At 38.0% G+C, this 16,153-nt stretch overlaps 1 protein-coding gene across 6 annotated transcripts in view; it reads right to left on the bottom strand.

Annotated features, from left to right (window-relative positions):
• The window catches only part of THADA (THADA armadillo repeat containing), a 307,081-nt gene that overhangs the window by 282,926 nt on the left and 8,002 nt on the right, over window positions 1-16,153 (bottom strand). For all 6 annotated transcript variants that reach the window (XR_006529036.2, XM_044772317.2, XM_070512173.1 and 3 more), the window contains exons 5-14: window positions 14,749-14,897; window positions 14,596-14,628; window positions 14,295-14,343; window positions 11,138-11,325; window positions 8,269-8,363; window positions 7,139-7,359; window positions 5,041-5,747; window positions 2,388-2,539; window positions 1,299-1,454; window positions 249-371 (exon numbers count right to left, since the gene is read on the bottom strand). Coding sequence is in view for 5 of the 6 variants with exons in the window: in XM_044772317.2 (XP_044628252.2) it covers window positions 249-371; window positions 1,299-1,454; window positions 2,388-2,539; window positions 5,041-5,747; window positions 7,139-7,359; window positions 8,269-8,363; window positions 11,138-11,325; window positions 14,295-14,343; window positions 14,596-14,628; window positions 14,749-14,897 (1,873 nt within the window). In the remaining variant the exon portion in view is untranslated. The remainder of the gene's footprint in view (window positions 1-248; window positions 372-1,298; window positions 1,455-2,387; window positions 2,540-5,040; window positions 5,748-7,138; window positions 7,360-8,268; window positions 8,364-11,137; window positions 11,326-14,294; window positions 14,344-14,595; window positions 14,629-14,748; window positions 14,898-16,153) is intronic.

Raw genomic sequence — 16,153 nt, 5'->3', positions numbered from 1 at the left:
TATAAACTGTTAAGATTAACCCACTAATGTTACTCTGTAACAGACCTCAAGTCCAGCACAGGTTCCACATCGCAGGCCACCTCAAGGGAAACACCAAATCTCCAGAAGGAAGATGTAAAACCCAGCTTAAAGGAAAAAAGCACAGAAGCACTACTCACCAAGAGACTTCCATTTATTTCCCTTTAATGTTTACTCATAGTTATTTTAGGTTTCTTAAAAATCCATATGTCTGGAAATCTATCACCTACCTTATACTGCTGTAAAGAAACAGAAGGGTGCTGTGTGGTTAAGTCATTCTCTGGTTCATGTTTGCCTTTACTTTGCTCCAGTTTATAAAGTGTCTGAGAACTTTCCTGTATCCTACAAAACAACTTTTGAGAAAAAGAAAAATGAAGCACACGTGAGCCACATTAACCTTAAATGTCAGCCTAAAAGGCAAAGGAAAAACTCTTCTTAATTCTTCAGACTAAAATTGCAGGCAAGGAGAGTCCTAGCTTTTAAACTTACTTTCTTTTTTTTTTTTTCCTGCTGAGGAAGATTAGCCCTAAGCTAACATCTGTGCCAATCCTCATCCACATTATGTGTGGGTTACCACCACAGCATGGCTGACAAGAGGTGGAAGTCCACCCCTGGGATCTGAACCTGCAAACCCAGTCCACTGAAGCAGAGCACACTGAACTTAACTGCTATACCATGGGGCTGGCCCTTTAAATTCTTAATATTTACACAGTGTTTCTTTTTACCAGAAAATTAACATTTATATTTTTAAACCAAAAACAAAATATTACTACAAATCAGAATACAGTCATTAAACCACAGCTCTATCTCCTTTAGGTTGTATGAACCTAAAGACAATATACTCACTTCTATACTCTACCAACTCTTCACCCCATCGACCTGTCCTGTGATACCTCAAGTTTGATTATCCAATAACGACCGTTTCATGAAGTGCTTAACGAAACTACAAAAATATAAGGGCATCTTTCCTCCTCTTACAAAAGTGTTCTTAAAGCTATGCTCTGAAAACTCCATCACTAGATTGTTTTTCTTTCAAAAAAAAGAGCTCAAGTTTCATTTATTACACCTAAATTAAAGGACTCCTCACTCTGGATTTTAATCCCCAATGTGAACTTTATGGACTCACAGAATGGTCCTGAGAAGGGCCATGAAGAGAGGCGAAAGGCAGTCTAGTCCCATGGCCATTATTCTCACACTCTCTCAAAATCTTGGCAATTTGAAAAAATCATTTCCAGAGCAAAGCTCACCACTTTCCTATACTTTCTAAAGAGAAATTTTACCTTTCTAAGCAGAGAACAAATCTGTTGCCGCACTGCTGGAGACTGACTGTTAAGATTGTACGTGATAAAGAACTGAATCCACTGCATTTCTTCTGTGGAAACGATTTCTGTGCTTCGATTACTTTCACAAAGCAAACCTAAGGTATCTATCCGTACCTAAAACACATCAAGCAATAAAATGTTAATTTTTCTATGAGATAAACAAAGCCTAAGCCACCTGACATCTTTAATTATTTATATAGACTACCAAAGGAAAGAAAACAGTAAACCTCAGTTTACCTATATGTGCTTCAGAAAGCTTCCCTAATCTCAAAGATCCTGTGGTTACTTCCTATAAAATTATTTTATTAAATGTGTAAATTGGATATTTATAAAAGTCAACAGTCTTAAAGATTCTTATTCCACAGCAATGCTCAACTTCATTCTTTTTTCTCAGTGATCACTTTACCCCACGACCTCATCAGCTGGTCTCCTGGTTTCTTTCTGCTCCCACTCCGGAAACCCATCTCTGTTTCCATTAATTCCACATCCTTGCTAAAGACAAAGTGGCTCTATTTCCCAGTTACCAAATGAATGAAATCTGAAGTCTTCAGCCTAGCATTGGAAGCTTCCACAAAATGGATGAAACACTCCACTCCTGCCTAACAATGTCCTTAATCACCCTCCAGGCCTTGCTTATTTGTATCCTTCATCACCCTCCAGGCCTTGTTTATTTGTGTCCTTCCATGTTCTGTGCTGCTCCAATGCTTGCTCTCCTCTGATCACATTTATCACTGTCCTAATCAACCACCAGCTGCTCTGATCAGTCTCTGCTGAGCATTCCAAGTTCCCATGCTTAAAGGCACAGTTGTATCTGTATTTTCTTCTAAGAGTTCCCAGTTGTTTTCTGCAGGTTTTCTTATTCCCTCAACTAAACTCTACGTAGCCTGAAAGCAACGTCCACACTTTTCACTTTCTATCCATCCTCCTTATGGACCCCTTAAACCAGTGCTGGGCATAACATAGGGGCCTCTATAGTGGACTGTTAAATGAATAAATGAATCAGGGATCTACTCCACGTACGAATGCCCAGTTACTTTGTTTACTTACTTGGCAGTGCTGATGAACTAAGCCCTGCTTTATTCTTGCACTGGACACAAGAGTTCCCCAGGCATCGGTTGCAGAGTGAAGATGTCCATGAGCTCTAGCTGTTCGTAGACATGCCATCAAAGCTCCCAGAGCCCCTCTAGTATTAAAAGATCCTAAGGATGGAAAAGATTGCCCTTGTCTCAAAAGCACAATAACAAAGACTACTACTGCGCTACCACAATTTTCATGTTTCCAATTAACAATATATTTCAGAAATAAAAGTCATATTTTAAACTCAATTCTAACATGAATTAAAGTTCCTATTATAAAATAATCATTATTTAAAATGATTTAATAGATTTTATATCAATTATTTCAAGTAAGCATAATCTTATCGCTAACTTAAAGAAACTGGTTTTTTTACAAAGCTTCTTTATTTTCTTAATAAAATACAGATATAACAATAGAAAATCCATTATCATATCTTCACATAAAATACTTCCCATTGGTCAATGATATAGATACATGCACACATATATATCTTGAAAATAGTCCACTTCAGAATAAATTGCACTTACTTTTTAAATTGGAAAGATTTACTTTATATTTTCTGATTAAGTTTTTTTTGGAGGAAGATTCGCCCTGAGCTAACATCTGTGCCAAGTGACCTCTATTTTATATGTGGGTCACCACAACAGCACGGCCGCCACTGAGTGTCATAGGTCTGTGCCTGGGAACTGACCCAGGCTGCCAAAGCGGAGTGTGCTGGACTTACCTGGCCACAGCACTGGCCCCCAAGAGAGATCCTTTTATTTATTTAATTATTTATTTATTTGAAGAAGATCAGCCCTGAGCTAACATCTGCTGCCAATCCTCCTCTTTTTGCTGAGGAAGACTGTCCCTGACCTAACATCCATGCCCATCTTCCTCTACTTTATATGTGGGACGCCTACCACAGCATGGCTTGCCAGTGCCATGTCCACAGCCGGGATCCAAACTGGCAAACCCTGGGCCACTGAAGCAGAACGTGCAAACTAAACCGCTGTGCCACCAGGCCAGCCTCTGATTATCTTTTTAAAAGATCCTTTTTTAACTCATTTTTCCCCCGGCTTTTTGAAACCACCAGGGAAAGTGTAGGAAGAGAGAGTAAGGGTGCTAAAGACCCCATCTATGCCATGCATCCCTAGTAGGAGTGGTGGGGTGAGGTAGGGGGACTCCCCACATGTGTATCTAGAAGAACTGAACTGAAAAAGTTTAAGGTCCCTACAGTGAGGCAATGGCTATATTAAAGTTTATAATCTCATATAACCATTCCTTTCTACAGAGTTTAATTTTACCGTTTTATAGGAATTCAGGACTTTTAAGCTTTTTCAAGTTTTTCTTTCATAAATGGATAAGGTGAATGTATAAAGGAACTTACTGTGTTCATTTATAAAATTTTTTAAAATTCCCTAATGCTGAGACATTTGGTTCAATATATATTGTTTATGCATATGTGTTTAAAGAAATCATTTTTTAATAAATATTTTTACTTTTTCCTTTACGGTTAGGAAATAAACCAAGAAGTGAATCAGGGAAAAGATTAGGTGGAGAAATATTTAAAATAATAAAAATCACTAAAATGACTTTCAGACAAAAACAGGAAAAATATTTCAGTGGCTGAAGACCATTATTTCTCTAAAAATAAACACTGACCCTCTCTGCATATTTTGGAGTTACTGTTTCTCCCTAGTAAGGAAGATAAAAGGAGAATCACACAGAACCTGAGCTTTCAGAGGCCAGGACGTCAGCCACTACCAAGGGGTCAGGGAGCGCTGGCTCACAGGGCCCCCTGACATAAAGATCAAGACTGCCTCACTTCAGAAGAGCTTCATGAATCCTCAGCTTTAGATGGCTTCTCAAAAAGGCAAGAATGACTGTCAAAATTTTCAAATAATGGCTCACTTTTGTGTACAGCAATCAAATTTTCCAGTTATCTCATGGTTCCTCTTTGAAGTACTGGAAGTTTTTAACTATTTTAGCTGGAAATCTTCGTAAGATATCATACAGGCTACCATATTCCTGCTTCGCTAAATGGAATATAATAATTTTACGACTCATGAGTCAAGATCATCATTTTCTATAACAATTACTGGACTATGTTTTCACGCAGTGATGCCTTTAGGGTGACTAAGTTTCAATGGAATGTTCACCCCTATTCTAAAGGACTACTGACAGCTGTTTCTTGAGGTCATGCCTCTAAATTTTTGTCTCTTCCCAGAGACAAAAACTTGCGAATGCCAATTTACCCATCTTCAACCTTGCCTAAAACAATTTTTAATTACTGTTTCACTTGAATAAGCAAATTATATAAAACACACAAAGTTTTACTCCAGTCTGACAACCAAATAACAAGAAAGAACTTGGCAAAATTAATTAAAACCTATTAATAAAGGAAAACCCATAATCATAACTGGAATCAATCCTTAGCTGGTAGAAATGACTTCAGTCAAAAAACTCTATTCAGCTATGTACAGGAAAATTCGTTTCAATCTGAAATCTCTATCACTAAAATCCTCCTTTACTATTCATAGAAGTAGTAATATTTAAATTTGAATACGGTCAACATCTGCCTGGGTACCTATACTTAAGCACCCTAACTATAAATTACTAAAACAAAAAGTCATTCTCTTACCAGTTTTAGTATCAGCAGAAGTCTGAAGAATCTTTACCATGTAACTTAAGCTTTCAGGGTTGCAATTCAATAATTTTGGCAAGTAATAATCAATTACATAAGATTTCTGATCCAGGTTTCCCTCACACAGTATGAAAAGGAGAGGAGAAACCCAAGTCTCATGCCACTTGTCAATCCAAGTACTGTCGACAGCCTGAGATTTCAAACGACTCTTATGATTTTTAAACATGGTTTCCAAGAGGTCACTTGCATAAGGTACCAATGATTGGTCCCCCATCACCTCTAACATTTGTGATGGTATAGTTTTAGCTAATGCCAAAATATGCTCGGTTCCTATGTAATCTACTAAACAACCAAGGCATAAGTACTTTCCTTTAACATGCCATTCCAATCGCAAAAGGCTCTGAGTCAGTTCAAAAATGAAACGATCAGTAGCCAAATCTGACTTTTCTGAATCTGACTCTTCGACAGTGAGCTGATGCATTTGGAGAATATTTCTGAATATGATTTTGGTTTGGTGTCTCAAAGCATCCAAGGGATGTTCCCAGTGGGTATAGACATATTCCAAAAGTCTCCCAACAATGCTTGAATTCCCATTCAGACTGTTCTTTAGGCTTGGGGAACTTGATTCAAGGACATGTATGGCTGAATTAGTCCAAGACGCCAAAATTTTAGACAGAAACATTTCCAGAGTTGATTCTTTGATCCTAAAGAAAAATAAGCCACATTATTATAAACTCACTAGTAAGAGAAATTTCATTTTATAATCATTTAGACTAATAAAATACAAAAAATGATAAGAATTCAATCATTATTAAATTTACAACAAACAAGGCCAAAACAGATCTCAAATTTGTACATGAATCTTTGCATCTTGTAAAAAATAATCCAAAAAGGGACAAAGGAAAATTCTGGGAGTGATGAATATGTTCATTCTTTTTATTGTGATGATGGTTTCACAGGTATTTTAAAACATGCTAGGGGCTAGGGTTGGGGAAGATTAGGGAACAGAGTTAATGAGGTTTCTTTTTGGGGTAATGAAAATATTATGAAGTTGACTGTGTAGATAGTTGCACAACCCTATGAATATACTAAAAAAAAAAACTGATTTGCACATTTTAAATATGTGAATTGTATGGTATGTAAATTATAGCTCAATAAAGCTGTTATAAAGTAACACAATGAAGAAAAATTTTTACATTCTTCTAAAATATGGACAATTTTAAAATATATATAAACTGAAAAACATGTAAAAATTATTTTACAACATTGTACTTTTATTCCTTTATGGTCATTGCTATCAAGCTGTATCTACAGTTCAAGATTTTAAGCACATGATCGCTTTCAGGCATTATGGCAAAAAAACCCACAAAATATAATCCAATGAAGTCAGAAGACCTAGTTACAGCTCTGGCTCAGGTGCTTATTAGCAATACACTCTGAGGTTTAAGCATTTACTTTTCTAAGCTTCACTTTACCCATTCCACAAATTAGATTTCCTATTCTATCTATCACACACGTGAGGATCACACTGATTACCTATGTTAAAATTGTTCATAAACTCTAAAGCACTCTATATACAGAAATTTTTATAGTTTAAAAAAAAAGCTAGCATTATGGGGGCCGGCCCCATGGCCAAGTGGTTAAGTTTGCATGCTCTGCTTTGGCGGCCCAGGGTTTCACCAGTTTGAATCCTGGGCACAGACTTGGCACGCTCATCAAGCCATGCTGAGGCGGCATCCCACATGCCACAACTAGAAGGACCCACAACTAAAAATACACAACTTTGTACCGGGGGGCTTTGGGAGAAAAAGGAAAAATAAAATCTTTAAAAAAAAAAAAAGCTAACATTACAGACTGAATGTTAAAATTAATTTTTGAAATGTTCACTGCAGGTTAACTTGCACCAATAATTTCTATAACTCTCTCTCCCATTATCCCATCTTCTCCTGTTCTTCATTCCCTACACATATCTATTTTTTAATTTAGGATTATTCTGACCACTTTTCATTGAATTACTAAGTATGCTGGCTCAGTTGCCATCTTTTAAATGTCTGACAAGCAAAACAAAACATGAGACAGCAGCATCAAAACTCACTGCGAACTCAAGGTGAACAGCACGTGCACAATATCCAAGAGCAGGGCCTCCCCACTTGGGCCCATCCTCCCATTCTGCCAGTCCAACATGGTGAGTGTCCCCTGACACAGGAATAAGAGAGCTGGCGGGGAGACATCAGCACCACAAAGGCTCCCGCAGCAGGTCAAAAACCACTCGGGGATGCTGGTGCGGTCCACTGCCTGGAGGAGCAAGCTACCAATCTGAAACACACAGCAGAGCTGACATGTCTAGAGCCTCTAAAACTTTGCACAGCTATTTCAAAATATAAATCCAACATTCTCTTTCCCCCGAAACATCCTAGGAAAAATAACTGAACCTAAAGGTGAAAAAGCCACAAGTGTTGACATTATTGTATCACAAGGGAAAAATTAAATCTAAGTACATGAACCATTTTGCTGGTTTAAATGTACTGGCAGAGCACAACATATTGCCACCTGCAGGTGGACGAGCTTAACTAACGCTTTCTAGAGGTGATGTGAGAAAGAAAAACTTTTAATGTCACCCAATGATAGGTACTTTGTGTGATCTCCTAGAATAGTACACATCTATTTTGCATAGGTCAGGTAAAAAGTTAAAATAAGTTTCCAGACAACACAGTAATGAAAAAAACCTGCTGGTAGTAAAAACAAGGATGGCGGCCCAAATGATCAGATTATGCTTCCCATATGACCAAATTCACTGAACGATTGATTCTAGGATGCTTCCTGTCTAAAGGACATTATTTGGGTTATTCTTAATAAAAAGAACATGTTTATCAAAAAGTTATTACTGTATATATCTATACATTAATCTCTGCAAAATTTTAATATTACAAATATTTTTTATAATTCTGAAAGATGGAACTGAACAAACAGCACTAGAAGAAGCTGGGATACACACCAAAAAATGTTGATAGTGATTATCTTTGTGAGATGGATTCACAGGTGACTGTTAGTGTCTTCTTTCTGTTTTATACGAATTTTTGGAATTGTCTCATTATAAGAGAAAAAGGTCAACAGAAAGATTCTGACAATGCAAAAATTTTTTTTTAATTCACTTCTTTAAAAATATTTTTAAAACATGTGTCTACCTACCAATAAAGTACAATACTAAAAAGGAGATGCACTTACCAAATCAGGAATCTTTTCAGGTGGATGAAACATAATCTTAATAAAAAGAATAACAGCTAATCCAGATGTACTCTGAACTGTCTGTAAGAGGTCATCTATTTGGCAAAAAAGGAGAGAGCATGTGTTAAATGATGATGGATATTCTGGAACAATGGAAAGAGCCGCAGGGTCAGCAGTCCCAGCTACATTTCTAGCTTGACCACCTCCTAGGTGAGCAGGCCTTGGGTGAGTTATTTAACCTCCCAGGGAGTCATCTTCCTCTTCCATAAAACGGGAAAATATATCTCCTATCTGACACAGTTGTTGCAAGGTTTAAATGAATAATGAACATAAAGGCTTTTATGCCCAGTATATAAACTCAATAAATGTGATTTCTTCCTCTCGCCTCTAACATCCATGCTCTCTTCCTCCCCATCCACGGCCTCTCAGCACATCTAGCAGCAACACCACCTGTCCCCTCCCGTCCCCTGATGCCTCTGCGCCCCAACCCCCACACACATTATTTCTTCTTAAGTGATGTCAGGGCCTGGGTAAAGAGCCTACATCAGTGCTAATTACAAACTTTGCTTTCACTGGCTCTGTAGCCAATGCAACCAAACAATCATGACCTGCTATCTTCTGTTTTCTATCAGCCTCTGGTTTGTGAGAAAATATACAAAATCATATGATGAATTATTCAACCTGGGGTAAGAATTAAAAATACCTACTATAAATTACCTACTAAATGTCCATTCTGCCCTTTATTCCTGCTAACAGAACTGTGACTTTGAGTAGAGCATCCATATGCCCAGCAAAGGCAGGATACTTGCTTCCTCAACCTTTCTTACAACTAAAGGTAGCCATCCTTATGAGGGTTCAGGCCAATGGGACGTAAGCAGAAATCTCTTGGGTACTTTTGTTTTTCCTGATTAAAGGTAAAGATGCAACTGGTCCTCCTTCTTGCCTTGAACATAGACATAATGTCTGGGGCTATAGCAGTTCTAAGGCAACAAACATGTGGGTGAAAGCCAACGTGCTGAAGGTGGAAAGCAGAAAGGCAGAATGTTTGGGTCCTAGACTGCCTCAGTAGTTCTGCACCGCCTGCCTCTGACTTCCTGTTATGCGGGGAGGAGGGCAGGCAGATTTGCTTAAGTTCCTGAAGTTTGCTTTTCTGTTACTTGCAGCTAAACATTTTACTGATACATGAAGCTTTAAAATCCTAGGGAAGAATAGAACTGATAAGGTGCCATCAACTTTTTAGGAAAGAGGCTGCCTCATATTAAAATCATGTCTTCTCTGCATTTCACCAAAGTCTTTTTTTTTTAAATTAACAAATTCCTTTTTTAAAAAGCAAATATCCTCTGAAAAGACGTCCGTAAATTATGTCTTAATAAAAGCAATTTTACTTTCTTCTTAATACCTGAGATCCTAGGCAAAAAAAGAAATACTAACTGGATAACACGGCTAGTACTTTCACTAGTTAACAGCATTAAAAACATAAACAACGAGATACTATTTTATCCCATCAGCCTAGCAAAACCTGAGTCAGTTCTTATTCTTTACAAATAAGAGCTCTGAAGAGATCCCATTAACATTTTTAAATTAATATTCAAACATACATTACCATATAGAACAGGCGGTGAAGGGTGAAAAGGTAATTTAACTTATGTAGATATTTATGTGTTAGGCATCACTGTGTTAATCTCATTGTAATACAGAAAACCACCCAAAACAAATGTATAGCTTAATGGATTATTAAAAAGCAAACAATTGTACCCACCATCCAAGTCAAGAAATAGAACTCAGCCACCCAGCCCATAAGGCTCATCCACATGCCTCATTCTAACCACAAGCCCCCTCTCTCACCCGGAGTCAGCATGATCCTGACTTTCAGAGTAATGACTTTCTTATTTTTTAAATAGTTTTAGTAACCAAATGCACATCCCTAGATACTATAGCTTAGTCTTGTCCATTTTTTTAAAATTTGATATGTCTTTTAATCTACATTTGTCCTCTCCACCCTTTTCTTTTCATTACAATTTCTCTGTTGAAGAGCTCTGGTCTTTTGACCTGTAGAGTTTCCCACAGTCTGGGTGTTGCCTTTGTTTATTCCTGGTGCAGTTCAACATGTTCCTCTGTCCTCTGCAATTTCCTGTGAATTGGCAGGTGACCGAGAGAGGGGCTCGGTCTCAAGTTCAATCCCTCTGGGAAGACCAGAGGTGGTAAAAGCAAGACTCTCAGAGGCCCGGGTCTGGTCCTCTGGTTCGGTAACGTGAGCAGGTGTTGATGCTTAACGCCTACATCAACTTACTAGAGTTTAAAAACGGTGACATTCTATCATTCCATTTTATCAGCTGAAACGCTTTTATAAAGAGACACTTCCTCTCATTAACTATTCGGTTTTCCAGTGCTACAGTTCATATGGATAGAAGCAACAAATGAGGTTTAAGGAGGAATAATGACCAGCTCCACAATGACCACTGTCATTATTTAAACATAACACTTGCTGCCACTAAGGAGAAATGTAAGGGTCACACTAACCTCTCCAGATTGCCCTTCCAAATTTGGAAATTTCTTCTCAAAAATTTTCTCTTGCTATTTAAAGTCTGTGGCTTTTCAACACTAAGACTGTTAGGTTTTCCTCTTTGTATACAACACACACACACACACACACACATTTAGAAAAGTCTTTCAACATTATCCCTTGCTGAATTGGTACATTTGAAAGAAAAAGCACTAAAACCTTGTAATCCAGGGCCTTTCCCCACTTTAAGGGGCTGAGGGAGGAGAAGTTTGACATCTCAGCTAAGTATCAAATATTTCATACTGTTATCAGCAAAAGGCGACTGACACTCAATTATAATCGTCATTTGTATGGTTTTACACTTACCGTCACTTACAAACTTGGTGAAAATACTCAGCAATCCACACATACTTTGCCATATGGGAGAACTGGAAATCTTCAAATGAATTCCCTGAAAATCTTGTAGTTTCTGTACTAACATCATTGAAACTCTAATGCCTACCAACAAGTCATTCATCAATTGTGTCTGAACAATATGATTTCCGGCAAATTTTCTACAATGAAGAAAAGACATTATTACAAAAGAAAAGTCAAATAAAAATGTCATCATTTCTATCCTTCTCCAAAATAAACACATTCCAAGGGCCAAAGTCAACTTTAGACTATAGTAGACATTTATGCCTTTCTCTTCCATTCCCATAAACGTTCCAATTATGCAGACTTTATGGCAATCTCTCAACACTCTTAACTTACTTCAACATTTCCCTCTTTCTCAGCCAATGACTAACCTCACTTTTCTTTTTCAGAGTGAAAAAAACAAATCAAGAACGAATAACGCAATTTACCAACTTGAACACTCCCTCAACCTTGATACACTCTCTTCACCTGGCTTCCAAGATGCCAGGCTCTCCCAGATTTTCCCTCTTCTCCCTGACCTCTTTCTGTTAGAACTTTGCACCACTCAGTCCTTAGTCCTCTTCTTTCCCTTGATGCTGACCTCATCTAGCTCATAAACTTTAAATTATAATCTATATGCTGATAATTCCCAAATTTTTATCTCCAGCCCAGAGCTCTCTTTCTAATTCCAGGCTTGTATATGCAACCTTCTACTCAATATCTTCAGCTGGATGTCTAACAGACATCTCAAACTATACGTACTTATCTTCAACTCCAAACTGGCTCCACCTACTGGGATCTCTATCCTACAAAAACTTTGTAATCATCCTTGACTCCTCTCCTCCTCATCCCATCCTGTTGGTTCTACCTTCAAAGTATATCCAGAATCAGACCACCTCCCCTGCTCCTCCTGGCCTGAGCCACTCTCACCTCTCCCTCAGACAACTACAATAGCCTCCTAACTGTTCTCCCAGCTTCTGTCTTTGCTCCTCTCAGTCTGTTCTCAAAATGGGAGAACAGAGTGATGATATTAAAACATAAGTCAGGGAAAAAAGTTTGGGAGTTCCTCAAAAAATCAAACAGAGAATTACCATATGATGCAGCAATTCTACTCCTAGGTATAGGCCCCAAAGAATTGAAAGTAGGGACTCAAATGTTACTTGTATACCTTATTCATGTAAGCCAAAAGGTAGAAACAACCCAAATGTCCGTCAACAGATGAATGGATAAACAAAATGTGGTATATACATATAATGGAATATTATTCAGACAGAAAAAAGAATGAAATTCTGATACACACTACAACATGGATTAACCCTTAATATACTGTAAGTAAAATAAGCCAGACACAAAAGGACAAATATTGTCTTCCACTTATTTGAGGTATTAGAATATGCAAATTCAAAGAGTTAGAAAGTAGAATAGAGGCTACCAGGGTTTATGCAGAGGAATAAAAAGACAGTGAATTGGGGCTGGCCAATTCACTTAACCGAGTGGTTAAGTTCATGCGCTCCACTGCAGGTGGCCCAGTGTTTCGTCAGTTTGAATCCTAGGCGCGGACATGGCACTGCTCATCAAACCACAGTGAGGCAGCGTCCCACATGCCACAACTAGAAGGACCCACAACAAAGAATATGCAACTATGTACCAGGGGGCTTTGGGAAGAAAACGGAAAAAAATAAAATCTTAAAAAAAAGACAGTGAATTTCCTTTTGGACACAGTGAATTTGAGGCAGCTGTAAAACATCCAAGTTAAGATGTCCAGGAGATAACTGACTATACGAGTCTACCACTCAGGGAAGAGATCTAATTTGGAGTGACAAATCTAGGAATCCTAAGTACAGTGATGGTGCCTGACACTAAAGAAGTAGATGATATTAAGCAGTCAGAACAAACAGAATAAAAAGGACAGAACCCACATTTAAGAGATGAGCAGAGGAAGAAGAGCCTAAAAGGAGACAGAAAGAGCTCCTGGTAAGGCAACAGGAGACCCCGGGTTAAAGAAGGCACACAGATATTACTCCTACTCTCCCCCAGAACCTCCCTAAACCAATGGCCAGAGGATGTAAACACAAAAAGACACAAACACACAAGGGCAGCAAAAATACAACAAGACGATAATAAAATTTTAGAAGCTACAAAGCAGACGGAGGAGTGACAACTGACTTAGCAGAATCAAGAAGAGTGAATACTAAGCCAGAAAACAAGCCCAGAAGCAACCTGATTTGCAGCCCCAAAAGGCTAAGAAACTGTTGGCACCAGGTACGCCATGATGTGGAGGGAAATGTAGGGCTGAAAACAGGAAGACTGGCTACAAGTCTGTTGAAGAAGAATAAGAACTCTGGATCATACCTCCAAGCCAGCAAACTGGTTTACCTCTAGAGAATGTAAAACAGCAGGCATGCAGACAGGAAGACAGTACAAACATAAGGTAGTGACGCCATATTGCAAACAGGAGAATTAGGTAAATAAATGCACAATGAATGCCAAATGCCAAGCTCTCAGCTTTCCTTCCCCATCAGCAAACAGAAGATGCTTCCACGGTGAAACCACTACCCATGCAAAAGGCATAGATATTTACATCAGGGTTTCCCCAAAGAAACAGCTAGACTAGCCTACAATAAAAGCTGCAATCAAGCCGATCCATATGCACAGAGATTCAAATCAACTCTCAGTGCCCCATTCTTAAACATGAATGCTCAGCCAAGGATCACCAGACTTCTGAGGAAGGCTTCTAGCAACAAATATAGTGACCAAAAGCAGCAAACAGACAAAAAGCAACGTGGAAGAAATAGAGACTATCTAAAGACAAGAAAATTTAAAAAAACAAAAAGAAATCATTAACATCCTCAGAGAAATAACAGGGCATACTTTCATCCATGAAATAAGAACAGGATGCTACGAAAAAGGAACATTCAAGTAGAGGAAAGAGCTCTTTCCTTTCTCATTTATTCTCATAATAACTTACCTGATTTTTAAAAGTTAAATATCAAACCTCTAAAAAATAAATTTAACTAATTAGGCCTAATATTAATGGAGAGGGATGGAAAGGAGCACATCCTGGAACCTTTTTTAAAATTTCCTCGTTCGAAGACAATGCACAAACATGCAAACGTATAACACTTGCCTATTTTCTTCCGAGATTTCAATTAAACTCTTCTGCAGAAAATGAAGCACTGAAACACAAAGAATATAATGACAAACCAGAATTTAAAACTGTAAACTTTAACTTCAGTACAAGAAAATATTTTAAATCACTGTTACCTAAAATGATATCACAGCATAGCAGTAGAAATTTAAAAGGAAGGAGCATGAGACCTTAGTCATCTACGTGCTCTACCTAGTGCCAAGAACCGTAAAAGACCCAGTTTCAAAATGACTCATACAAGCAGTCACCTCTCAGAATGAAATAAAATAATAGGACTTACCATTTTTAAGAAGATTACTAACACTTGTTCTTCCTGTGGGGGGAAAAAATTAACACCGATAAGGAGTCTCAGGACCAAACTTAACGGCATTTAAAAACAATGATGTAATGACAGGTGTTAGCCAGAAAAAGTACTAGAAAAGAGCTGGCTTACCCAAGTTAAAGTTCTCCATACAGGAAGACAAATTGTCAATGACTTTCCTATAAGAGTATAGATCAGTAGAATCCAAGTCTTCCTGAAGTCGAGAAGTAAAACTTTGTGCAGCCTCAGTCAGAAAAAACTCAGGTAGATCATCTAGTGAGCTAGAGAAAGAACCAAATATTAAAAATCTGACAATCTTGTAGCACAAGGATATACGGGGAGGGAAGGGAACCATTACAAATGAAGGAAAATTGAACTAGACCTTCAAAATACAGCCAAGAAAATTTTCACTTTACACCGCTATCACTGGAACTTTCTGGTCTATCACCTCTCACCTGGTCTCCCGGCTTCCACCTAGCTTCCCTCCCATCCCCCAGACTATCCTCAACAAAGCAGTCACAGCGACAGCACTAGAATACCATGTTAGTCCTCTGCCTACAATTGTCAAACAACGTCCTTCTCAGTCAACGTAGGAACCAAAGTGCCTACAATGATTTACAAGACCCTACGCAATCTGGCCCCACCATGAGCTCTCTGAGCTCATCTCGATCCTTGTTCACTTAGCTCTAGCTACGTGGTCTTCCTCTGTTCTGACAAAGCGTCAAAGACTTTGCTCTTGCTACTTCCTCCACCTGGAACACTTTTCCCTCAAATATAACCAATAATCATTCCCTCACCTTTTTTAGGTCAATGTCAAATATCATCCTGTCAATGACATCTGAGCAAAGACATCTGAAGTGACCACTATATTTTAAACTATAACCCTCACCTCATCCTTGGTGCTCCCTTTCCCCCTTCTCTGCTTTATTTTTATCCAGAGCACTCATGCCCTCTAATTCTATGGATTTTGCTTATTTATTTTGTCTATTTTCTATGTTCCTCTTAGAATGTAACCTCCTTTCTAGCTGTTTTATTCACTGTATCCCCAATACCTAGAAGAATACTCGACACACGGTAGGCAGTCAATAAAAATTTACTGAATAGATAAATTAAACTTAATGTCAATTTTACCTCAATTAATGCAAATCAAAATCAGTAGGCATTTTTAAAAATTTTGAACAGTTCTAAAACTCTTCCAGAAAAAATTCAAAAATATTAATATTGTAAAATATTGAAAAAGAAGAGCCACTAGAGGGATGACTTGCTCTAGTATATAGTAAAACCACATTATCAAACTATAGTGAATAAAAATGTGGCGTTGGTATGTGAACAAACAGCTCCAAGTCTAAAATCATCCTACGTTTATATAGGAACATAAAACGTAATACGATGGCATTCCAAATATGTGGAAAAAGATCAACTATTCAACAGTTTGGGGATCAGTGGCTCCCAATACGGAAAATAAAACTAAGTTGGATCTCTACCTCATACTACATTGAACACTTAATTCCAGGTAGACTTAAAAGTTAAACAAAAA

This window comes from Equus asinus, chromosome 6 (assembly GCF_041296235.1).
Source record: "Equus asinus isolate D_3611 breed Donkey chromosome 6, EquAss-T2T_v2, whole genome shotgun sequence".
In the NCBI taxonomy this organism is placed as follows: Eukaryota; Metazoa; Chordata; class Mammalia; order Perissodactyla; family Equidae; genus Equus; species Equus asinus.
Note: the sequence above shows the minus strand (reverse complement) of the source record. Positions and strands in the feature narration are given on the sequence as shown.